The 25539-nt window shown below is 39.8% G+C and overlaps 1 protein-coding gene across 10 annotated transcripts in view; it reads right to left on the minus strand.

Annotated features, from left to right (window-relative positions):
- The window catches only part of NBEA (neurobeachin), a 919734-nt gene that overhangs the window by 41301 nt on the left and 852894 nt on the right, over positions 1-25539 (minus strand). For 8 of the 10 annotated variants that reach the window (XM_073613318.1, XM_073613319.1, XM_073613326.1 and 5 more), the window contains 6 exons: positions 23273-23440; positions 10442-10531; positions 8536-8728; positions 3977-4048; positions 2265-2420; positions 1478-1648 (listed from right to left, as the gene is read on the minus strand). In XM_073613318.1, the coding sequence (XP_073469419.1) occupies positions 1478-1648; positions 2265-2420; positions 3977-4048; positions 8536-8728; positions 10442-10531; positions 23273-23440 (850 nt within the window). Of the gene's footprint in view, positions 1-1477; positions 1649-2264; positions 2421-3976; positions 4049-8535; positions 8729-10441; positions 10532-10752; positions 10963-23272; positions 23441-25539 lie in introns of those variants that run through there. The other 2 variants (XM_073613325.1, XM_073613323.1) reach the window with 2 other exon arrangements.

The following is a 25539-nucleotide window of genomic DNA, read 5'->3' on the forward strand; positions in this document are numbered from 1 at the left end:
AGATTTGATTGCAGAGAGATCATATCACAAAGACAAGAGCTACGTTTCTGAGTCGCACAGGACCCCTTTGTCAGCCTTGTTTTCCAGGAACATGTGCAATAGGAATATAGACAAGACTCCAATAAGGAAGTGACTGCTCTGGGCTTCAACAAAATGGTGGCCTCCAGCAAGAAGAAATAAGAGCAATGCTGGAGGCAATATACAGCACACAAAAATTTTGGTAGCACAATTAATAACGTGGAATGTATGTTCTTTTATTAAAAAACCTTAATTGTCCTCAAAGTGTTATGGGTAAAGTTCTGTTTAAAGCCAGCTTTTGTGGAGATTTGTGACTTGACAATTAACGTGGACAGAAAGCCATCTCAACACTTCAACAGGCCCAAGATGTTGCTGTGCAAATGTACATTTAGCTTACATGACAATACTGAACTGTTAAATTACACTCTCTCCCAATACAGATATCTGCAGACTGATAAGTGCTAATGCACTATAAAATATTGATGTATTTCTTTATATGATATTGAGTACTGATGTATGACGACCTATGCTTTGTAGGTATGTAAATGGTCTTCTGGTATTCATTCTAATGTTTAAGTTCTGTTATATTCTCGCAAAACCCAACAAAGGGAGATTAAACATACACAAATTAGAAGGTAACCTAAGAGAACTTACAAAGAAAATGAGCACAATATCAAATTTGAAAATAAGGTGGCAATTTTAGGTTTGCTGAAAACTTATAATAAATTAAAACAATTATGTATCATGAGAATGGCAAGATTCTTGGTGGTGGCCTAAAAAGCCAAATGTGTATGCTTTCTTTTAAATATAATCAAGTCTGCCAAATGCTATAGTAGTTAGATAACATAGCATTATACTTTAAAATCTTAATTTTGAACAGAAACATGAAAATAACAATTGACAGAAATAAAGTACCAAGTAACTGGTAGTTGCACTAGCAATAAAATGCTTTTGCCTGTAGTACCAACAATTGAAGGTACTAGAAATAGCAACATCAAGAAAGTTCTTTTTACCTCATTATTAACGCCAATTTTGCTGAATTTACAAAGAAAGCCTTACTTTTAGCCAAAAAGAAAACAAGCTACCAAAACACCAAACTTCTTCGAAGATTTCCAAATTGTCAAGACTGTGCGGGATCCTCTTTAGTATGGTGCAGTGTTGGTGTCAATTCCATGTAGTCCTTGTGTACTCAGTGTTCTTCACTTTTATCAGAGCATGTGTATGTTAACAAGGGCAATAAATGTTAGTTGTAGCCAATGCTCCAAGGAGAAATCCACAGGGCCATGAATAGATGGGTGTGCACTTCCATGATAGATGGATGGATGGGCACTGCTAGGATGAATGAATACTGCTATGATGGATAGATGGGCACAGCTAGGATGAATGAATACTCCTATGATGGATGAATAAAAAGACTTGAAGCACTGAACATCTGCAAGAGGCAGTAAACATAACTTACTGTTATTTGGATTGTCTCCAATGATATGATGTCTCCCACTCCAATACCATAAAAGTAGCGTGGCATCACGGGATCCCGACACAATATAGCAATCACCACCAATGTAGGACTCGGACCTCGCCAAACAAGTGACTACATCCCAGTGCCCAAACACAATCTGGGTGAGCTTCCCTAAGGAGAGAAAGAAATTACAAATATTAAATGTTATGCTGAAAGTGAAGGGCCAGGTGATACCGATTTCTCAAGCATAGTAATAACTCTAGTAACTTGTGAATACAGAATCAAAAGCGCTAAAATATAAATATTGGTATTATATCACATGCAGTATGAGATAGGAAAAAAAAAGACTGGGCAAAGTCAGCAAAAGCATGGGGGCTCATGCAGACCAGTCTTTGTGCAAAAAAAAAAAAAAAAGCACTGGAAGAGAGATAGAATCTCCATCAGCTTTTATTGCTATTTCGATCCCTGCTGTTTTTATCCTCAATTCCTGTTCGGTTAACAGGGACACAGCCGTGCAAACCTGACTAAAGTTTGAAAATTTCCCCACTTAAAGTTTTAGTTTAAGCTATATATATGACACAAGATCCCTAAATGCATTGGAGTAGCTGCATAGCAGAAGTCCTACCGCAATACCATTTTGGGTGCTTTGGACAAGCAAATGTACTATAAATAAAACTATTTCAGACCACCCTTTCAAACATCCAATGTATTCCTTCACCATAATGCTGGATTTCATTTGTACTTCAACATTGGGTTTTGGATATATTATATTTGAGTTCAGAATTACCTGTTTCTGTTGAATATACCCTGAAGCTTTTGTCCCAGAATCCACAGATAAGGATATAGCGATTATCAGCTGTGACCACAAAGCAGTGTGCATTGATCTGAATGCTTTGATCCACAAGATCAGTGATCTGACGCTTGTTTACTCCAGAATTATTGGCTAAAGAAAAAAAATTGAAGCAAGCATTTTATATAGAGTAATTGTTACAACGTTGTAGTAATTGTTCAGTTAAAGCGGGAGTCTGGCGACCAATCTTTTTTTTTTTTTTTAGGTCATTGAGACACTTTGCTAACCCCAAAATAATACTCGCAGTTTGGGTGTAATATTTCCGCCTCTGTCTGTTTTCGTACTGAAGAATAAGTTAAAAAATGTGATGCTGGCTGCTTCCATCTTGCTTGTGGGCATGTGAAGCCCACAAGCATTGATTTCCTGGATGCGGTGAATGCTGTTCATGTGCTGGTCATGTGCATGATCATGGTTTCTGCACTGAATCTTGGGAAGCATGACTCTAAGCTCCCAGGAGACAGTGCGGCGCCAGGGAAAGGCAATAAACACGCCTACTCCCATGGGAGGAGAGACAGGAAGTGCCACAATAAAGTACAATATAAAGGTAATTACAGCGATAAAAAAAATTTTCGTGCGGCATTTGAACATCTATGCAATTAACTGAAGGGGGTAAGATTAAGTTAAAAATTTGAGTGGAACCCCGCTTTAAGCTGCAGATTCTGTATGAATTAAAAAAAAAAAATAGCTGGGAACTTTAGCACCTGAATGCTTTGTGAAACCAAAGACATCATGAAACCTAAAGGAATTAAAAAATATTATGGCACCCCCATGCATCTCAGCCTGCATGCATCTTTTTTTGCGGAAATGCAGGCACGGCAGCCCATCTATTTGAATTGGCTGCCGTGCCCGCACAAACGCGCACAAATAAGTGAGGCCTCCATCCTGAATTTCTAGTTAGTTGCTATTTAGTAACTAAATATAAACTTCGGTATTTAGTAGACTAAGGGCCCCTGTACATTATGCATTGCATTATCGCAATGCAATGTTAAGCATGCATTGCATTATTATCGCAATGCGTTAGCCAGTCAAATTATTTTGAATGGGCTGGCACTGCAGGGGAGAAAAAAAAAAGGTTCTCTTTATTAGTATGTCAGGGTGCCATTCAAAGTGAATGTTTGTGAATAATTGTGCGGCAAAGCACTGTGGTTCACGCATTACCATGTGTTGTGTTTTAGCATAATGCAAAGATGTTATTGAACCCTAAAACTTTGAATGCAGTCTAGAATAAGCGTTAACATTAGTAATTGAGAATACAAGCTGTTTTCTTGTCGGTGGCATTGGCTGTGATGAGTGAACTGCACCTATGTATTACTAGGATTTGCACAACTAGTCTAGTTTGTTTCGGTCTAGGGAACATGCAGGCTCAAACCTGACACTCCCAAAGTCAATAGTCAGCTGCTGCTGCTAACATGTTCTATCAATTAGTGAGACATTTGCTTTCATTTTTAATCTTGCATCATAACTTATCACTGTATCTGGTACCATAAAACTAAATGGAATAACATCACTGGCTCGGAAGATCATTTTCACCTTTGCAGTTTATTTAAACTGACACCCATAATATTTCTAATATAATATAATATTTAAGATTTCTTCTAAACATAAGAAGGTAGATTGGTATAAAAGAAATAATAGAATTGAGTACATACCAATCAAAGAGTCCATCTCAATAGGGAGATGGTGAGCTTGGTCCAGTGAGTAGCCAGGTGCTCCTCTCAAGCCTGCAGAAAAAATGAATAAAAATTGATTACTGATAATGCAGTGGCTGACTGCTTAACAAAAATTAGTCTAACTTTTTTTTTTAAATAACTAGACAACTATATCTGTGTGCATAGATCAGAACACAATGGAACAAACAGTTGTGGTGACTATAAAGAAGTTTCTTCAGGTGTGGTCAGGCTAACAAGTATGTATCTGAAATGCCTGCAGACCTAATACAATTCTTAGTAAATCTGTGTACATCTAGGAAAAAGAAAATCATGGAAGTGGTTAAAAAAAAAAAAACTGCCATTTTTATGTGCTTAACCACTTCTGGACTGCCTGCCGTCATTTACATCAGTACTTTGACGTTAAATACCGGAAGTTCTGCTGCCAAAACCCTGGTATTTTCTTAAACGAGGGGCATCCGCTTTAAGATAAAAGTGGTCTCCACGGCGGATTCGCTGCTCCCCCCCCCTCGCCTCCTTCCAGTCGTCTCTGCCGCTTACCGGAGCCATTGGTATTGGCGGAGACGATCAGATACATTCCCCTCAGAGGCACTGTGTCAAGTGAGAGAATGATGGCCCCCACTCGACTCAGTGATGTTGGATGACATTTATTTATTTATTTTTATTGCATTTAAGTGTAATTGTGAGATCTGAGGTCTTTTTGGCCCCAGATCTCACATTAAAGAGGTCCTGTCATGCCTTTTTTTTTCTACAAGGGATGTTTACATTCCTTGTAATAGGAATAAAAGTGATCCAAACTTTTTTTTTAAGGGACAGTGTAATAAAATAAAAAGTAAAATAAATAAGAAAAAAAATTACATTTAAAGCTCCCTGTCCCGCCGTGCTCGCGCACAGAAGCGAACGCATGTGGAAGTGGAGCCTGCATATGTAAACAGCGTTCAAACCACACGTGTGAGGTATCGCCGCGATCATTAGAGCGAGAGCAATAATTCTAGCAAAAGACCTCCTTTGTAACTCAAAACAGGTAACCTGTAGAAACTTTTAAACGTCGCCTATTGAGATTTGTCACCATTCCTTGAGTGGGCGCAATTTTGAAGCATGACATGTTGGGTATCAATTTACTCGGCATAACATTATCTTTCACAATATAAAAAAAAAATTGGGCTAACTTTACTTTTTTCTTATATTCAAAAAACATTTTTTTCCAAAATTGCGCTTGTAAGACCGCTGCGCAAATACGGTGTGACAAAGTATTGCAACGTCCGCCATTTTATTTTCTAGTGTGTCTGGAAAAAAAACAAATATTATATATGTATATATATATATATATATATATATATATATATATATATAATGTTTGGGGTTCTAAGTAATTTTCTAGCAAGAAAACCCGATTTTCATTTGGACACATCAAGTTTGAAAAATAGGCCTGGCCTTTAAGTGGTTAAGATAAAAGGTTCACTGCTGCTCTCCAGTATATAACTACCACTCCAAGAAATAAATCTGAACATCTGCTCAGCACTAAGAGACAGATATAAAAAAAAAAAAACCTCCCATTTAATTCAGATATGTGTTAAATAAAAATACCTAAATGTATTATTAAATTGTTTCTCTCCTGGGTAAAAAAGAAGAAAAGGATGTCAATGTAAGCCAATCAAGTTTTTTTGCACTACATAGTGTTGGGAATCTAACAAATGGAATGTATTAATTGGAAGAGAGAGCAGTGACATGATGCTGCCAAAGATGTCTATTTTTGACACCCCCCTCACAAGTGTGTAGGTGCACCCAACCACAGATTGACAACATTAAAGGAAGGCTGCGTTCACCTATACATCTGGGGTGGGGGTGGTTTATTTTTAAGTTAGGACAGGGAGTCAGAAAGAATAATTGTACTTTCTGTGAAAGTACACTTTTCTATAAAAAGAGAAAACTTAAGGACCCTTTCACACTGGGGCGGGGTCGGCTTTACCGTCGTATTTGCGGAGGTATTCGGCCGCTAGCGGGGCACTTTTAACCCCCGCTAGCGGCCGAGAAAGGGTTAAAACCAGCCACAAAGCGATGCTGCAGCAGCGCTTTGCTGGTGGTATAGCCGCACTGCCCCATTGATTTCAATGAACAGGAGCGGTGGAGGAGCGGTATACACACCACTCCAAAGATGCTGCTAGCAGGACTTTTTTTTACCGTTCCGTCAGCGCACCGCTCCAGTGTGAAAGCCCTCAGGGCTTTCACACTGAAGAGACAGGAGAGGCTCTTACAGGGTGAAAGGGGTCTAAAAGAGGGCTTAAAAAAAACAAAACAATTATACTCACCTAGGTGGATGCAGCATCGATGCCTAACTGGCTCTGCACTAAGAACTGAGCGATTGAACACATTGATCCCTCAGTTCTCCCCCTCTGCTTTCAGCAGAGAGCCATGACTGTCAGTCCCTGGGGCTCTCTGCTCTCCCCTCCAGTGCTCACTGGAACGCTGGCCTTGGTGGGGGCGGAAGGGGTTGGCTCAGGCTTTGAGGAGATCACTGAGAGGCTGAACCAGCTGTCGGTCCAGGCTTCTGAGTGGATCCCGACCATATGATTGGGAGCTTTTCAGAGCCTAGACTGGCTCTGTGATGTCAGCCGACAGGGGGCTTCAGCTTGCTGTCAGCTGAAAATGGATCACAGGAGTGCAGAACGAACTGCACTCCTGTGATCCATAGAAGTATGGCCAAAAAAAGCTTTGGCCGTACTTCTTTAAATTACAGTCACTTGTTAAAGGTGCTTGAAGGATTACATATTTATATATATAATAAATCAACCCTTTACAAGGTGGGAGTTACAGTGCTACAAATATACAAATGTTAACAAATCAGCATTACTCAAACTATTCTTTCTGTGCTCTCTCTTTTACAGCATTGCGTTTCTTTTCTACCTTCAGCAGCACACGGTAAGAGTGAGCAGAACTGACAAGAGGGGAGCCGTAGCTGAATTCTAGTCCTGAGCATTTGTCTCAGGGGAGGGCTGAATGTCAGACACCCACTGTGTGAGCAGAGACCATGGAGCTCACTCTGACGAAACAGAACTCTGACCCAAAGGAAGCACAATTCCCTGAGTATTAGTGCTAACAACAGAAAATAAGCTACCACAAAACGGCATTGTGTTAGTGCATGCTAAGTGACACCACACGCTTGAGACCGCAAATATTTCAAGTGGCTGTAACTGTCACAGTTAGTGGAGTATGTATTACTACATTAAGATTTTACTAATGCAGTAGAAACACAATACAATTTTCCTTTTACAAATTCATTTTCTCCTATCTCTGACAGATTTCCCCACTTGGTTGTAATCAGTTTTCATTTTCACTAATGAGTGCGCCATAGATTTGCTGACCAAACGGCAGAAAGGTCTTGCACCAAGAGGTCTTTTGCTGTGATGTGTGATGTCACCTATCTCTTCCTATTTTATTCATTTTAAAATTGTATCTCATCTCTTAAAGCATATGTAAATCCTAATAAAAAACATAATCTTATTTGTTCCGTTTTAGTGTGTAAAATATACCATTAAAAGTGTTTTGATAGATCTGTCCGATTAGTGCAAAAAAAAAAAATACCCATACAGAAATTCAGAGCTGTCCTGTGTCTAGTACTCACTTCCAGTGTTATCTCAAGGGGAGTAATTATCCCTCCCAGTCCTTATTTTGTTACTACAGAATGATTAGCTTTATGTTGTGGAAATGAGATAACAGGTAGGTCTAAGTGGTTTGCCAAATGAAAACTGGGCAGCGCTGACAACATTCCGTTCACAAAACTGCTGGGTGGTGTCAGCCTGCAAGAAGACTTGGGGGCTGGGTGCATTTTTGCTAGATCAAAAGGTATTTTCCTGTACTTGCTGGGTCGTTTAATCACGGGGCAATATGCATGTATTGTAGAGATGTACTCCATATGTTTCTTTTTTTTATTTTCGCCTGACATACACTTTAACCATCACTGAAGGTATGTCCTGTGACTGAAGTAACACATTATGGATCGAATTGACAAGACAGATGTTGCAAAAAAGATATTTGCAAAGATCAAAGTAAGATGATTGGACAAAGGGTAGGATGGGGTTAGGAAAACAGGGTTAAAAGAAAAGCTTTGCTCTAAACCAGGGGTCTCCAAACTTTCTAAACAAAGGGCCAGTTTTTTATCCTGCAGACTTTACAGGGGTTGGGCTGTGGCCAGTAGGAATAGAAAACGTCCTGGTGTCGTTACCAAATGTCCCATTATTGGTGTCATTGGGAGGAATAGTGTCCCATCATTGGTGCTAGTGGGAGTAATAGTGCCCCATCATTGGTGTCATTGAGAGGAATAGTGCTCCATCATTGGTGTCAGTGAGAGGATTAGTGTCCCATCTCTGGTATCAGTGAGAGGAATAGCAGCCCACTGTAGATGTCAGTGGCCAGAATTATGGCCCATCGTTGAGGTCAGTGGAAGGAATAGTGCCCCAAGGGCTGGACAAAGACAAGCAAAGGGCCGCAATTTGGAGACCACTGCTCTAAACTAACACACAGTGAGGCAGATTAAGACATACCAACAGTGTTGTGCCACCTATTCACTGCAAACATTCGGCTGCATGTGACAGTCACCACTGCAGGGATGGTGAGATGGGGAAGGGTGTTTGCTGCAACGTGGGTGACTGGAGAGTTGGAAGGAAATTTCAGCACCATAATGACATCCTGCTGCATCTGATCCTTAAACATGAGGGGACTCTGTGGAAGGAAACACTGTTGTACAAGAGAAGGAAGAGAAGCAAACAAAGACCAACGTTAGGAAAGTGCTGTAAAGGAAAGAGCCTTTAAAACATCTACTCATATCTTATCGAAAGTGAAAAAATTGATTTTGTGACGTAACAAGAAAAAGCTATATATTGCAGCATAACCACAAAACCTGTATAACTACAAAACCTTTTAAGATCAAAATCGTGGACAATAATCTGCTCAAACCCCACTCAGATTGACAGATCTGAAATGTCTGTTACCCAAATTTTTCCTCTATTTTATATAGCACTGACATACTATGCATATACAGAATCCTTAGTAGCATAGAATCCATGCCCTCTAGAAGATTTCAAGTTCATATACTGAGCAATGCTTTTAAAAAATGTATGCTAGATAGCAAAATTGGTCAGTAGTGAAATTCCCATCAGTATTTTGAGAGGAAACATAAGTGCCTACAGGAAACATATGTAGATATAAAGACAATGTAGAAACTCAATTACTTCAATTACTTTACCTTGCCCAGCTAAGGACTCCAGAGTCCAGACCCCAAAGCAGTAAACTAAGAGGACTTACCAGGTAATTACGGTTATAAGAGTAAACAGGTATAAAAATATTAAACTGCACACCCCTACATGGTTCTGTATCTCTGATGGCATGTATAACGTACATGTAATGCACCAAAAAAAATATTTCCTAGTTTGAAATTGTATATTGGTACTAGAAAATTAACAGCTGTAATCTGACTGGTTACCAGTCAACCATTATGTTGGGGCAGCACAGTGGCTAAGCGATTAGCACTTCCGTCTAGCAGTACTAGGGTCATTGGTTTAAATCCCAACTACTTTCGTCCCATGCTCCAAAGACATGCTGGTAGGTTAATTGTCTCCTGTGTAAATTGGTTCAAGTATGTGTATGTAGGAATACAAGTTAAGGATCTTAAGCTGGGTGCACACTAAAAGTTTTTTTTCTGCTCAACCCATTGGGATGAACGGAAAAAAACCTGAGATCGCTATACTAAAACAAGCGATGTTAGTGCAGCGATCTCCCCCACTGTGCTATTGTATTCTGATAGGGGGACTGCCCCCCTTCCCCTGACAGAACACACTGAGCAGCCATTGGCTGTCAGTGCTGGTTGGATGCTGGTTTTCCAGCATGCCCTTTTGAGCGTCATGAGACTGTAGAACAGACAGCTGTACATATGGCCCGAAAGGCGGGCGGTTCCTGCAGAACTGATCGATTTTGGACAATTTTCGGCCCATGTTTACAGACTGTAAGCACCTTGAGGTCAGAGACTGGATGGGAATGTACAATATATACGTAAAGTGTTGCGTAAATTGCTGGCACTATATAAATACATGTAATAATAAATAATATTAAAACAAATGCCAGGAGAAATGCATTCCTTTTTTTTCCTCCAGTCTTTAAAATGTCCAAGCTTAGTTAGTTTCTACATGCTATAATAGTCAAGAATGTATTGTACATACAACTAAAGACATTTATGTTTGTATTTTTTAGTTTTACAAATATAGCTAAATCCTGTCAAAATGTCTGAATATATGTGTGTGTATATATATATATATATATATATATATATATATATATATATAAATGTGTGTATGTGTTCTTCCACTCACACAAACATTTAATTTAATTTTGCAGACAGATCTGATTTTTGTGCTGAGAGAGAAACGAATTTCCCAGCAAGCCGTTATATCTCACCAGGTGCATGGCTGAGCTTCGAGGCGGATGTGGCTCAATAAGCAACTGAGATGGCGTCTGTCCAAAATTCTGTATCTGTGCCTCCATGGCCTGCAGGGAGAGAGGAGTGATTGTCATAATCAATATGCATCAAAGAGATAGGTCAACACACTCCTTGACAATGCAAGCACATCCCAAGTCAGCCATGAAAGAAGTCCAGAAAATTCACCGGTGCTCTTCTCTCGGGCTGCAGACTCAGCCAAGTGTTAGTATTGTTGTAGACAAGCTTTGCTTTCTCTCGAGCATGCTTCACTTAACCAAATAACCATTTTACCAGAGGATCTAGGTTATCGGTGAATGTTAACCTGTGGTGACATGCAGCTAAAGGCCGCAGAAATCTCTCCAAACTCTTGCAACACACAAGTGTACAAGTTAATTATAATAATATGTGTCCACACCATTATCTTGTGTAAAGATACCTTCACAAACTCCCCAGTAAGAAGGAAAGTATAGGGGTTTCTTTTAAAATATGCTTCAGGAATCTTGAATAAAAAAAAATAAGAAAGAGTAACAGTTGCATTAAATCACACAATAGAATATAGGAGTACAGCATATGTTCTGTACACTCCTGTATTAAGATGCTTAATATTACAAGCAGCAAGGCAATCTTAAAGTGGAACTAAACCCATTGATTTAACCATATCCCAAAACAGTCACATTCAAGGCATGCTGTGAATGAGAACGGTCATAGTTGCTTTTGCTCTCAAGTGAACTGTCAAGTTGTCAAATGGCTGGGTCATGATCACATGTTCAGCACCATGGCAACTGCAGATCAAACAGAGGCTAAAATGGCAGTTTCCTTGGCTATAAAGGATAGAAGGATTTAGTTGTGATTTAACCTAAGGGTTAATTTACATCTATGATTTTAGGCAGTAAAGTGCACCTTCCACTCAATACAAAGTCTGCTTTTTAAACGTGGTCCTCATTTCCTTGCTAAACAACATTTGAAAAACACCTGTAGGCGGAAAAAAGTTTAATATACTCACCCTGCAGCTTCTGTAGTGTGGACAATGATTTCTTCCTGCCAACGAGTACTTAAAGACGCAGCAGCACAGTGCTGAGATGGTCTTTTCAGTAAGATATGGGCTACTCCACTTTCCCCAGATAACACCAGAAGGACAACAACATCACCCTCACCTAGTTGCTGCTGGACCTTGCTTTTTAGGTGCAAGGCCCACTTTAATATTAGTAATAACACTGAAAGTATGTAAGGTAATAATTTCTGTTCAGACCACGATACTGCAATTTAGGGACCCCAATGTCAAAAACAAGCACTTAAATGAAGGGTATTTGTGTGTACAGCAGCCATAGCGCTCACCAATAATCCAATTTTCATTAATTATTCCCTTGCAATCTGAAGTAATCAGCCCCGATAAGCTCATTCTTCTATAGACATTTATTTGATTGATCAGTTTCTGCACAATAGCACCATCAGCTGTTCCCACAAACATTGACAATGCTGTGCTTTTCACAGCCTGACTCTCTGAACGCATTATCCTCTTGTGAGTTCACCAGGGGAGGAGAGATTGAGTAAGTCTGTCTGATATACCTTTTGCAGTGTTAAACACGCTCTTGAGTCACAGATGGATACAAAGTCCTTGTATAAAAGGTTGACTTGGGTTGGTAATTTGAAGTATTGAAACAAATGGGTCAGGACGGTCACTCAAGAAGACACGGGGCGACTCAATGAAGCTGCATGGAAAGCAGTTTAACCTTGAATGGCATAGGGGGGGTTAATGCACCTTTTTCCTGCAAAATGGTGTGTATTTATGTATTTATTTATTTTTTGAAACAGTGAACTTATCCTTAAATTCAACTGAAGCTGAAGTTAGAAGCGGATTGGTTACTATGCACAGCTGCACCAGTTTTAGTAAATCACCCCCTATCCGTCAGCCTAAACTATTACAATGTGATGACCAGCACACCTTAGAGGCATAGCTAGCTGGATTCTAGGAGAAGATAGGCTCTTCTTTAATCACAGAAACAAAGTTTTACTAAATAGAGAACTATGAAAACATTAAAGCTGTTCAAAGATGGATTGAAATTTAACTGGTTCAGCAGGGACTAGATTAATTTTGATCAATCTATGGCTTGTTGGAAAATGTGTGTTGAATCAGCGCAGCAGCCAACAGTCCCTGCTGTCAGTATACAATAAGACAGTAAAGGAAGATTCCACCTCGTTCGTATGAATGGGGGAACCTGTTCAGTATTTTCGATCAGCTTTCTAATTGAAAAAAAATGACCCATATATGCCCATCTTAAAGGTATGCAGAGATATAGGATGAGCATGACTTATGTGGACAAGTTTAGCAGGGTTGGCAATGATCACATGACTGTGGCATATACCACAGGTCAGCTGATTGTTAAAACAGAACGTTGACTGGCCAGTTAAAAAAGCTTCAGTAGTGTTTTTTGGGAATATCTGATTTAGCCAGTCAGTAATAATGAAAAAACAAAACACTGCGTATTTATAAAGCACAGCAATGAAATTTAGAACTTTTGTGTTAATGTCAGCCACCAGATCTCTGCTCTGTCCCTTCAGAGAGCTGGGCTGCGGCGGGGGTGTAAGAAGAGCTAGACTGTGGCTAATATTTTTTCCTATTTTACCATTTGTTTTTAGCCCTTGTTGTATATTACCACCGTGGATCTCCGGCAGGCTCTTTGTAGTACCTGCATGTCTACATGCATTCACTCCAGCAATGGCTGCATGCTATTCAGCAGGGCATGTTTCCTGATGGTGAGGACAGTGGACCAAGCAAGCGCAATTTGTGTTAACTTGGTCGTTTGCAGTCCCCATTAGGAGACAGGATTAAAGGTGTCAGAAAAAGGACCTTTATGGCATGATCAGCAGGTATTATTTTGGTGAAGGCTGCTGGTTCTAAACTATTAAAAAGGTATTTTGAAATGTAATTAATGTTAAATATTTTAGTGATTGGGTCTATATAGACTTTAAAAATAGGTCAATTTCTGAAAATGTCAAGGACATCCATATAGAAGTCAAAACAGATCTAATACTTACAAGAGATCGCCAGAAGAAAAAGCGAAGGCGGTATTCTGTTGTAAACCAGTTACACCAGACACGAGCCAACAGTGAAATGAAGAGTGCAGCCTAATGGGCTGGAACTGCATTCTTTACAAATACACAATAGATATGCCCAGAGGAAATGTGACAGGATTATGATGTCCCTTTTGTGGTAAAGACAATTCCAAATAATATCTAATACTCCACATAATTGATGTTTACATATTAGAAAGAGATACAGGCTTTGTATCCAGAGTGTTCTGTCATGTTTCACCACAGGAGCAGACAGTCATTGTAAAGTTCATTATAAATTACAGCTTTACAACAGCAATATGAGTTAAGCTGTCATAATGTTCTCAGCCAGAGATCCCATGCTGTCAAAGAGTGTCAATTTTTAATCTGACACTAGGAAGAATATTATCTGTTCCTCTGACCTTCTGATATTTTAATGCTATAATTGCTGTGCTTAGTGGAGCAGCCATGATTTCACCTGTCAAGAAAGAATGAATCAATAGCCTGGAGCTCCTCTTCACGGTGTAACATTGGCTTCGGTGTATGTGTTTCATTAAACAGAAAGCCAATACTCACTACACACCTGTATGGAGACATTTCATTGACTCGAAAATGGGTGTGAGAAATTCTGCTTTGAATATCTAGAATGCTGCATATTTCGTTAATGTTAATACGTGATGAGGCAAAGAAGGCATATGATCAAATTGAAGGTGTCTATTACATGGACTCCATAATGGCCTGAGTGCACACATCAACAAGCGGTAATTTCCCAAGTGTTAACCTCTGAAGCTGTGAACTTTGAATGCACTTCAGCCTTTCACCTATGACTCCTGTGATGAGTTACGGTCACTGTAAAGCATTATTACTTGAACAGCATTGGGTGTTGGTAACTACTTTTCCTGGCTACTGTTCAAGTACGTAAAAAATTAGGCAGTCATGCACAGTTCGAATCTCCCGCTGAACTGTCCGAAATTCGAACCGTTAATGGGCAGGCTTAATGTACCAAGTTGATCGATCAATTAACTTGGGTACAACCTGTACGCCATATTCTCTTACGAATACCGCTAGCAACTGCTATAGCCGTTAGCAATAATCATTGTCTTTTCCCAGCAGGGACAGCTTCCCCGCCGGGAACAGACAATGGCTCGGTAGGAGGGATTCCCCTGTCAGCACTGTCCGTGTTGATGGGGGAGTCGTGCAAATTTTTTTTTCTGCAAACCCATGGTTGCAGGAAAGAAATTTGCACCGTGCATGGCCGCCCTAAAAGATCTTAACCAACAAAGCAGCTAGTATTTAGTGAGCCCTCGCCAGATAAGACTACGGACTGTACAAGGTTAAAAGCTAAACCTAAAGCCAACTAAGCATTCACGGGTCGAGTCAACTTACTTTGCTCAGATTTGGTCACATGTAGCGAGCAACGGGCTGTTTTTACCATGATGGCGCTCAAAGGCCAATGTCCAGTGTATCAGGGTTGGGGCCTGTGTTGATGGGCTTTTTGATTAGAATTGCTTCTTTCCCCAATAAGTCAATCTGATTGCAAAAGCAGTTTAAAGCAGTATTAAACCTAAAAGCAAATATTTATTATGTTGCAGCTTACCAATTCCTAGATATGATGGCCTTATTCATTTTCTTTTGTAGGCTTTCTTTTCTAAAAACCCACACCACCATGCCGCAACTGAATGCAGGTTTGTGGGGTAGCAGCAGCACATGCCCCATTCAGGTGAATGGGTCGTGTTTGGCAGGCAGTACTTCAGGGCAAACGTGACAGCAGGGATAATTTCTGCCACGTCACAAGGCAAAGCTTTTGACTGTGGCAAATATACACCTGTCTGCTGCGTTTGCAGCTAACTACCTTCCAACTGCTCACAGTAAATACACTGCGAGCTAGTGGCAGATACAGGAACAATCACATACATGTACGTGATGGCCTTTCTTTTGGGTTCAACCCTCTGCGGACCCGTGCTGTAATTGGACACAGCACGGGTTTGGCAGCAGAATTCTGCCAATGATTTTGACTGCAATCAGCTGATTGGCTGTGTCCAATCACATGCAGAGTTTGGTGTTTACAAACACACAGAACTCTGTGTGCATAGCAGCAGTGATCTGGCTCCGTTACAGCACACTTTACACTTGTTAGGCACACAGTTAACCCCTTGATTGCCCCAGATGTTAATCCCTTCCCAGCAAGTGTCCTTAGTACCGATCACTGTATTAGTGTCACTAGCATTGTCAGTGAGTGACCTTCCTAGATAGTGTCTGTTAGGGTGGTGGGCAATCTGGTGCTATCACAGTCCCATTATAAGTCGCTGATCACCGCCATTACAGTATAGCGTCTATAGCTGCAGAAAGTACAGTATATATACCATTTATAGACGCTATAACTTTCGCCCGAACTAATTAATATACACTTATTGGCATTTTTTTTACCAAAACATGTAGCAGAATACATTTTGGCCTAAATTTATAAATAATTTTTTTATGGACATGTTTTATAACAGAAAATAGAAAATATTGTTTTTTTTTTCAAAATGTTGGGGTTTTTATAATAAAAAATATAAAACCCAGTGGTGATCAAATACCCCCCAAAAGAAAGCTCTATTTGTTTGAAAAAATTATAAGATAGGTACAGTATTGAATGACTGCAGTTAACGTAGCGTAGTGCTGAATAGCAAAAAATGCCCAGGCCATGAAGGGGCTAAAATCTTCAGGAGATATAGTGGTTAAGAGGGATAGATTTGGGGGGGGGGATTAGCCATATGTTTTTACTGCCCCCACCCCTGCTAGTTGAGTATGTGCAGTGCAAGTATATTGCAATCATGTGTGACGCTCTACTCAAACTACAATACTCATTATTAATTGCGCTAATAATCCAAAAGTGCACGTGTCCCTGATATTCATACAGAGACTCATGAGAGGTGCTATGTGGATAGGCATTTTAAAAATGGGGAGGTTTCCTGTGCTGGTACATCTATGTCACCTCCTAATACTGTAGTTCATCGGGAATGAGTAGAGGAGGGTGGCTACATTACTCCATACAGTGGAACCATGAAGACTGAATGTAGCCACCCTCATATAACAGAAGTAGGAGCACAGCAGATTTTAAATCCAGTTTTCGGGATGTACTGTCAGATAATACTAGAATACTAGAAGAAGGTAAGTGACAGTAAACAATGATGTTGAACTTGATTTCTTTTTTCTTTTTGAACACTTTATTGCAGGTTTATACAGCTTAGGAGAAGGTCAAAAGCAAATCAGAAGGAGGTCAATTACAGGTCAAATACACGATCAATGAACGCTGAGATGCATCTGATATTTTTCAAACTGATGTCCAATGTAAGCGTAAAGAACTCAAAAGAAATCTGCATTTACCGATTGACAACAGCCCAATGACCATGCCAATTATCGCCTGTAAAATAGGGCATCCTCTGGCATACATTATAAAGTGTTACACTTCATTCACATCATACTCTGCACTCTCCACAGCATGAAAGGAAATGTAAGCCTAAAATGGGGTCTCAAACTGAGGGCCCTCCAGCTGTTGTGAAACTACAAGTCTCATGAGGCATTGCAAGGCTGATAATTACAAGCATGACTCCCACAGGCAGAGGCATGATGGGACTTGTAGTTTCACAACAGCTGGAGTGCCGCCAGTTTGAGACCCCTGGCCTAAAGGCCACAAAACAATCACTTCCTTGGGTGGAATCACATCAATGCTGTGGAATAGGAAGAATAAAAAGAAAAAGGTGCTGGTAAAGCCCTGAATACATTACACAGATATCAAGCCTCAGCATCTGCAGAACTAGAATCACAGCCCAGTACTGCAGCAATGCATGAGGAGTGGAATTTACAGTAAGGAAAGTGGTACACACCGGCTCTGGAAAGCAAATGCAAAACTAATGCAATGTATTATAATCTCTGTGTTTTGATAACATGCTGCCCAACCTTACTCAGGCACATAATTAACCATTAAAAGTTGATTACATTGTTCACAATTATATTGCTTTTCAAAGCTTCTGTGCACTTGCACATTATGTTTGTCTCCCAGAACTAGAAATATAACAAGTCCTCAGCCTGGCAATGTATAAATGATTACATGTTTTACATACAGCAGATGGCATATATCTGGGGGAATGGAGAATGCAGAGAGTGTCTTCCACATCTCAGCACAACTCATCTAGCAGCTGTTGCTCTTTTTGACTCTCACGTCGTATTTGCATAGTCTACTTTTAGGCAGGATCAAGACTTGCATGACAGTTTTACATGTGGAGTAACTCCTTTGCACATTTAGTGTGGATAGAATTTTGCACACTCCCATTTCTACAGCAAACATAACCATAGATGTATTTGTAGCATTTGACTGCATTGATTAAAGTGACCTATAACTAGATATTGTAATTTGTTTCTAATCCTTTCCAGAAAATTTAATTTGATTGACGCTATTACTGGCACCAAAAAGGGGATTTTACAGTAAAACAAGGTGGACCTAGGCCAGTGATGGCGAACCTTGGCACCCCAGATGTTTTGGAACTACATTTCCCATGATGCTCACCTATACCGCAGAGTGCATGAGCATCATGGTAAATGTAGTTTCAAAACATCAGGGGTGCCAAGGTTCACCATCACTGACCTAGGCATATGTTTTAAGTTTGATTAGGACAATAAATCAAGTTTAGTTAGCAAAAAAAATAGCATGACAAGCCCACACACAACACACAGAAAGGGGTTATGCTCAGTCTAGGGCAATGATAGTTCATATTGTGATATAGGGGGTCCCAAGAATGCCCCTTGAAATCACCAATGGGCCGCACATAATAAATAGTGAATGCACTGCTACAGAAAGTTGTCAAAGACAGCAGACATGCAAGACAGAGTCAGAGACTATAGAAATGCTGCAGGAGATGGTCAGAGACTACAAACATGCTACATGAGTTGGTGGTGACTGGGGACATGCTTCAAGCGTAACATTACACATTACATGAGACTACAAGAGGTCACTGCTCCTGGAGTTCCCTTAAAAATCAATGCTACCACACCCATGCTCTCTAAAGTCCCATTAAAACGGTATGTTACTTGTTAAAAAAAAAAAAAATCTCTGTGCAATATCCATCATAAAATACCACATACAAAAAACAAAACAAAAAGAAAAACAAAACATAAAAAACAGAAAAGGGAATTGAGAGCACGGTAACAAGATTGTTATTTAAAAAAAACAAAAAAAAAAAACATATTGTTCCATTACTGGCTTGAGTAAGCACCTAGAGAAAAAGACAAACAAGTTAGTCTGCAGTAGAGAAAAGGGTTTGGGACTCTAAATGAGGCACAAGACACCATTTGTCTCCATCCCTAGAGGCAGCGCACCCCAGCGCATCGGCGTCACGCCCTCCACGACTGACGTTAATACAGTAGCATCAGCACACTAACGCATGTTTGGCCACCGGCACTCACCCCACGAGGGAGCTTTATGGCGCCAAACACTGGGACGGCATGAGCTGACCAGGTGATGATACATTCCCCCATGGTGAGCGCGAGCGTGGCATTGGGAGGTACCTTGATCAACGATGAGGGGGTATTTATATCATCCTCTAGAGCAGGGATCTCCAAACTACGGCCCTCCAGCTGTTGCGGAACTACACATCCCATGAGGCATTGTAAAACTCTGACATACACAGACATAACGAGGCATGATAGGAATTGTAGTACCTGAACAACTGGAGGGCCATAGTTTGGAGACCTCTGCTATAGAGGACTGGACTTCTCACTTTGTAATTCCCGTGGGGACATTTTGTATCACACTCATCATCAAAACAAGTAACGCTAGGTAATTTAGCTTATGTTCATTCCAATTCATTCACTCACTCAACATTCTTTTCACTCTCATTAGCACTCACTTCTACAAGACCCCTACAGGGCTACTCCCAGTATGGTCTTTTATCTTTCACTATAGTCCCCCCCCCCTCTTCTTTTATCGCTTTTTTTCTCGATATTTGAAAACCACATATTTTTTACACAAACCGATCCTTATCCACTCTCTCCCCATCTTGCATTTTAAATGTATATGTAAAATTTCAGTTTCACTATAAAGTCACATTTGTATTGTGACACACAATTTGCACTCTAATTAGGGGCTGGCTTCTCTTTTTCTCCTACTTTTGGGGTCTAACTAGCAATCACACATTACATGCTACTAAGTAATAGATATACATTTAATACTGATACAGATTATAAATATTTTTCATAGAATCTCTTATGGATTGTTAGCTTTGCCATTATGTATCCCACTATGAAGAGCTCCACTTCTCCTGCAGTCCTCGCAATTTTGCCATACCTTGATGGGTTACTCCCACAGTTCCCAGTGTAGATGCCCCCAGATGGCACTCAGCACCATGCGACAAATATTTAAAGTGGAGTTCCAGCCATAAATTATTATTTCTTATTTTTTTAAGAAAAAAACAAAAAAACACCCGATGTTGTTACAAATTGCAGGATTGAGGCGATTCATGGAAAGATGAAAATATGAGTGGAACTCCGCTTTAAGCTGAATTGTGAGTTCAAGTTATGAAGAGTACTATTCTAATTTGGTCTCTTTAAATATTTGTATTTTCTGTTTATTATCCAATTCCATTGTTGTCTATATATTCTGTGTAGATACGCTGGTTGCACCTTCTCCTGAGGAAGTGAAATCCCACGAAATGCATCAAGCACTATAGGATGCAATCTTTCTGTTAAAGTTATGCGTTTAGATTTGTGTCGTAACCATTTTTGTCCATCATGAACATACATTGTAATAATTGTGACCCCTCATCACCAGTTTTTAACCCCACATGCCCACGTTAGTGTGGTATGGTTCTATTATACTACCATGTAAATGTTTTACCATATGGATTGCTGTAACCATGATGTGTATTAAAATTTTACTACTCGCCAATAAGGCTATTTAATAAAATACTTGTTTGTATTAATATCATCTTTTTCTTTTGTATGCACGAATCTATTAGATTCATATGTGATACCTATTATCCACCGTTCGTGACGCACCTCATTCAAAGTCCCAACACTTTCCTCTTTTTTATACTTAGTCTGCGGAGGCTCCAAGTGCCAAAGGACTGCAGGTTGGGCACCATGGGTCTAGGGGGAGAAGGCTGAATTACACACATTATTCCTTCCCTCTGCACTTTCCCTTTAGCTGGCGTGCTCTTATGCTTTTCCTAAATTTTCACACATGCAATGCAGGACTGCTGGTTCTGCATTGTTCATGATGATATATGAGAGGCACCAAACCACACTTTTTTAGGTCTATTTAAATCGGGGTCTCCAAACGACCCGGTGCAAGATTTTATCCAGCCCTCAGCTAGGGTCAGTGTCGTCTCTCACAGGTCTTCAGGTCAGCCTACAGTCTCTTTTTTTGTCCAAAAAGCAAAATCTCCCCCATCCAGTCTCAAGGGCAGGTCGAGCCACACTGTAAAAATGAGGAGTGAAGGGACGGGGACCCCAATTTAAGGGGGACACTGATGGGCTCAACTTTGCTTGGAATTTTTTTTTTTGCTTTGTTTTACTAAAAGTTCTTTCTCTGTTCTTATGAATCATATCATGCTGATTACAACAAAGTAAAATGTATCAATTTGCTTAAATTTTAATCATTTATAAAGCTGATTATTTTTTGGTCCATGAATATTTGTAAAATATACAACGTGCCCCTGGCACTGCAGCCAATTGTCAAAGAATCCAAGGAGCATGTCAATTCACTGGATTTTTTTTTATCAGCTCTATCTCAATCTTGCAAGGTTTGGTCAATTTGGTGTGTTTGTTTTCTACCTTTTGCTAAAGTTTACATTTATTGTCTGCTTTATTCACCCACAAATCCTATCCACTGTTCGTCTTTATACTCTCTCTCTATCCCCCATGGAAGATAGTGAATATAAATATGGAAAATAAAATGAGTTTCACAATGAAAAAAATGTGCTGACAACGGAGGGTGAAAGTGTCATAATACAAGTGCATGAATATTTCAAATCAAAGCAGAGGCTGTGTACATAATAAGTGTCTATGCAATGTAAAGGTATTGAAGACAATTGTTTTAGGATGCTGAAAATTGCATATATATAGATGCCTCAAGCACAGTGAAAGCTTGTAAGGACCTTGAGCGTTTTTGTAAATGACTTACATTGCTCATAAATAGAGTACTGTGTTTTTCTTTAAAGGATAAGTGCATAAATAAATAATAAAAATGAGTCTGGCTTAAGGCAGACCTGTGTTGTCTTAATAACACTATATTAACAACTTCATACCTTCAGTGATCTGAATGATGCATTGCAAGACCTTTAAGCTGAGGTTTCATTCTCCCTGCCTGCTGCTTCCATAATAAACCCGGCCATACACGGCTTGAATTTCAGATGATTCCTGCTGAATCAGCTGCAATTGAGATGTGGGTAGCCCAGTTGGCACCACCTACCTTGACAAAAGTCAATTTTTTAATTGACATTTGTGCTAGCCATAGTGCCTGACTGTCTATTTCTGGATACATGTGGGTGGGGTCTGCCGTTGCCTGCTCAATGCCTTCTAGAGACCAGCTCATGGTAGGTTCACTGCAGCTTGCACAAAGCCATAGGATTAATTACTACCAGGATTGCTTTACACCAGACTAAGATTCCTTTTTTTATATTTGTACAGCAATATTTTAAAACAATTTTATTTTAAAGAACTCGTCATCAGTTTAAGGAAAGTAGTTCCCCTATTCTTTTCCATAGATGTTAAGTCTAGATACGATCCAAGAAACGTTCATGGGAAAACTATTACGTTAACATGGTGTATACCTCATACACTGGTAGTAATTTCGTTTTTGGTAGTAAATTGCTTTCTATATAGGCTGAAAGACTTAGGGCTCTATTTATAAATGTTTCCACACAAGATACACACAACTTTCACCCAAATCCACAGATCTTTCCACCGGGATGCAACTGGAAAATAGTGTAAAAGTTTTAAAGCGTTATGGAAAAGATGGTATTAGTTTGCCTCCTAATTGGTTGCATTAAACTCACTAAACTCACAATAAGCTACATTTTCTTTGAAAATAGCAGCTCTAGTAGTTCTAATAGGAGAGGTTTTAGAAAAGCAATCACAGTGATGATCCAGTGAATGACAGGCCAAGTACTCCTTTACAGTCTTATTTACTAGATTTGTCAGGAAAAGTTGCACACACTAAGAAAGCATAAAAGACTGGAGTTAGCCTCAGGCCCCTTTTCATGCCTTAGGCCCTTTTTTAACAGTCCGCCCGTCCGTCAGTTTTTTAGGCAGACCCAATTGGACCATCCATTTCCCTCTATGAAGCGGCGGGTGTCTGTTGTCATCCGCTGACATCTGATACTATCTGCTAAAAACAGATGGATGGGGATCCGTTCCCTATCGGTCTAGTGTATCGGAGGGCCGTCAGTGTAAATAGACAGGTGGTCCGTTTACATCCGACCATCCATAGAGGAGAGTGGGCTGTGTCTGTGTCTATTCTGCATAAGCGGAGGGGACATGGATAAGCCATCGACCAGCACAGCAGGGATCAGCGGACAGATTTCTTTTAGATTTTAGATTTTTTAGGGTCTGGCAGGATCAGATTTCAAGTAATACCAGTGTTACGGGTGTTTTTCATTGTCAAAACATCTTGAAATTCATTTTATGACTTATAATGACGACTACCCATGTACATTGTCCAGTCTTTTTCCAGCTTTATATCAAAGCAAGGATGAGAATTTTTTTCATCAGACACATACCTCTCGTAATACAGCATCTGTGACGCTCTCCAAGTTCACGGAACCTTCGTAGGTCAAATAATGGAAAACATTTAGGGCGCGCACTGCTTCTGGACCTCGCTGCTTGTAGCCAAATATCAGATCTATCCACTGATGTAGCTGACAAGATACAAATTCGCTCTCCAGAGCCTGAAAAGCAAATGAAACGGTGAACATAAATTAACAAGTTATAAACTAGCTACGCAGCAGAGGGATCCAATGTCAGGTTTTAATTTTATAATTAAACCAGTCATGGTAGAACAGCCCATGGCCATCATATTCAATTTTTTGGTTTTGGTCAACAAAAAAATCATCAGCAAATGTGGGACTCTACCCTGTCCATCCTGCTTCCCATAAAATGCTTTTCCCACTTGGCTGGTTCCCCCTCCTCTTTTAAGATAACTATGCAGGACAGGTTATACAGCAGGACAGGCAAAAGCAAAAAATAGAAGGTAGAAGTGAATTTGTGTCTGTGTAGGACCAAACTGTCAGGGAGCGGTACAATGGTACAACAGAATTAAAGGATAAGTTCACCTTTCTAATATATATATATATATATATATATATATATATATATATATAAATGCACATCTTTCGCAGGTAAAAAATGTGCATTTGTTTATGTTTTTTTGTTTAGGGGACTGTAAAGCACCCGCGTCACCTGCAGACTGTCTGTGTAGCTGTCTGCCCATACCTTGTACTGGTAGCCAATTACTGAATGACGGGAAGAATCAATTTAATACTAGAGCGCTCACCAACACCCTAGTATATTATTGAGAACTACAAGCTGTCAGCCACAAAGGATGTTGGTACTACTGGTTTATTCATTCACAGAACTCTGTGAATGATGCGGCCATGTGGGCGGAGGCGCACATGGCTGCGTTCTTTTTAAATTGTGACAGCGGGTGTGTGGAGAAGATCCCCAGCCCGCTGTCACAATTGGAAGGGGGGTGGTGAGAGGAGAGAGGCTGCAGGTGCAGGAACACCCTAAACTCAGGAGGAACATATAACGTGTTCCCAAAGGTAAACTTATCCTTTAAATAAGCCCCAGGTTGAGGTGAAGTGCTTGGTTCAAAACAATCTTTAAGCGTTAAACCTCAGAAATTGCGAGTTTCAGGTGCTATTTCTTTTAGAGCTCCTGTAAATGATAGGAATGTCCTAATTCTCCTCAGTTTATCTAGAAAGCGGTTTATTCAAAAACAATAAAAGAACAGTCATTTTCATATTGGCAAAAAAAAAAAAAAAAAACTCATCACAAATGTTTCTTTCATCAAAGTAAACAGATTTGGTAGCTTCCATTTACAATAAAATAGGTGTTGTCAGCATGAGGATGCGCCTTTAATGTATTCAGGGAATTTTAGCCTTTATCTTGCTCAGTTTTAAAGATTCATGTAAGCGGGGGAAAGTACTGGTTATATCTAATTATGCACATAAGGCGGCAGAGGTCTATGTGGCTAGAGGGGATTGTGTTTCATATTGTTTTTCTCGGTCTCAGCCATTTCAGATATTTTCCTTCAATGATTAGTTGCATATAGACACTAAATTGCAGGGCATGCTAGAAAACAACTGCTAATACAAGTTTTACTTGTAGTCTAGTTATACTGCTGCAAATCAGGGTAACCATATGTTTACTGCCCTAGTAAGATCAAGTAAGATCAAGTAAGATCAGAATTATTTCCGGTATTGTTGGAATTACCAATGGTGTGTTCTCCTTGCCATAGTTTTCAGCTCTACTTTCTCTTATCCCTAAGTGTTGGCTCTTCTGCTGTTGCAATCATTATAATTATAAATGATTTTTATTTCTGTGTCCCTATTTCAGATTTTCACTCACTCCCTTTTAGGTAAAAAGCATTGAAAGAAAGAAAAGGAAAATCTCTCTAATGAAGCTCTGGAGGACAGTAAAAACTAGACAGGGTCCCTTCTCCACTCTAAGGCTTGATGATACTTTCAAACAGAAAAGAAAAGATAATGATAACAATCTTGCAGAAAAAAAAGACATAAAAGCAAACCTACATTTAGCTGAAGTTTACTTTATGCTTTAAAACCGTTAAAAAGACATCCATGTCCTTATGCTTGCTCTACACATGGACAATTTTTTAGCAATTTCTACAAACTCACAACATTAGAAACCACCCAATAGTCCTGCCCTAAAATACCTAATCTAATAACATATTCTCCTACCTCCCCCTACCAGCCTTCATTTGGTGTCTTCGGCATTCAACATTTCTGGGAGTGTCCGATGCCGTTCT

This window comes from Aquarana catesbeiana, linkage group LG02, assembly GCF_042186555.1.
Source record: "Aquarana catesbeiana isolate 2022-GZ linkage group LG02, ASM4218655v1, whole genome shotgun sequence".
In the NCBI taxonomy this organism is placed as follows: domain Eukaryota; kingdom Metazoa; phylum Chordata; class Amphibia; order Anura; family Ranidae; genus Aquarana; species Aquarana catesbeiana.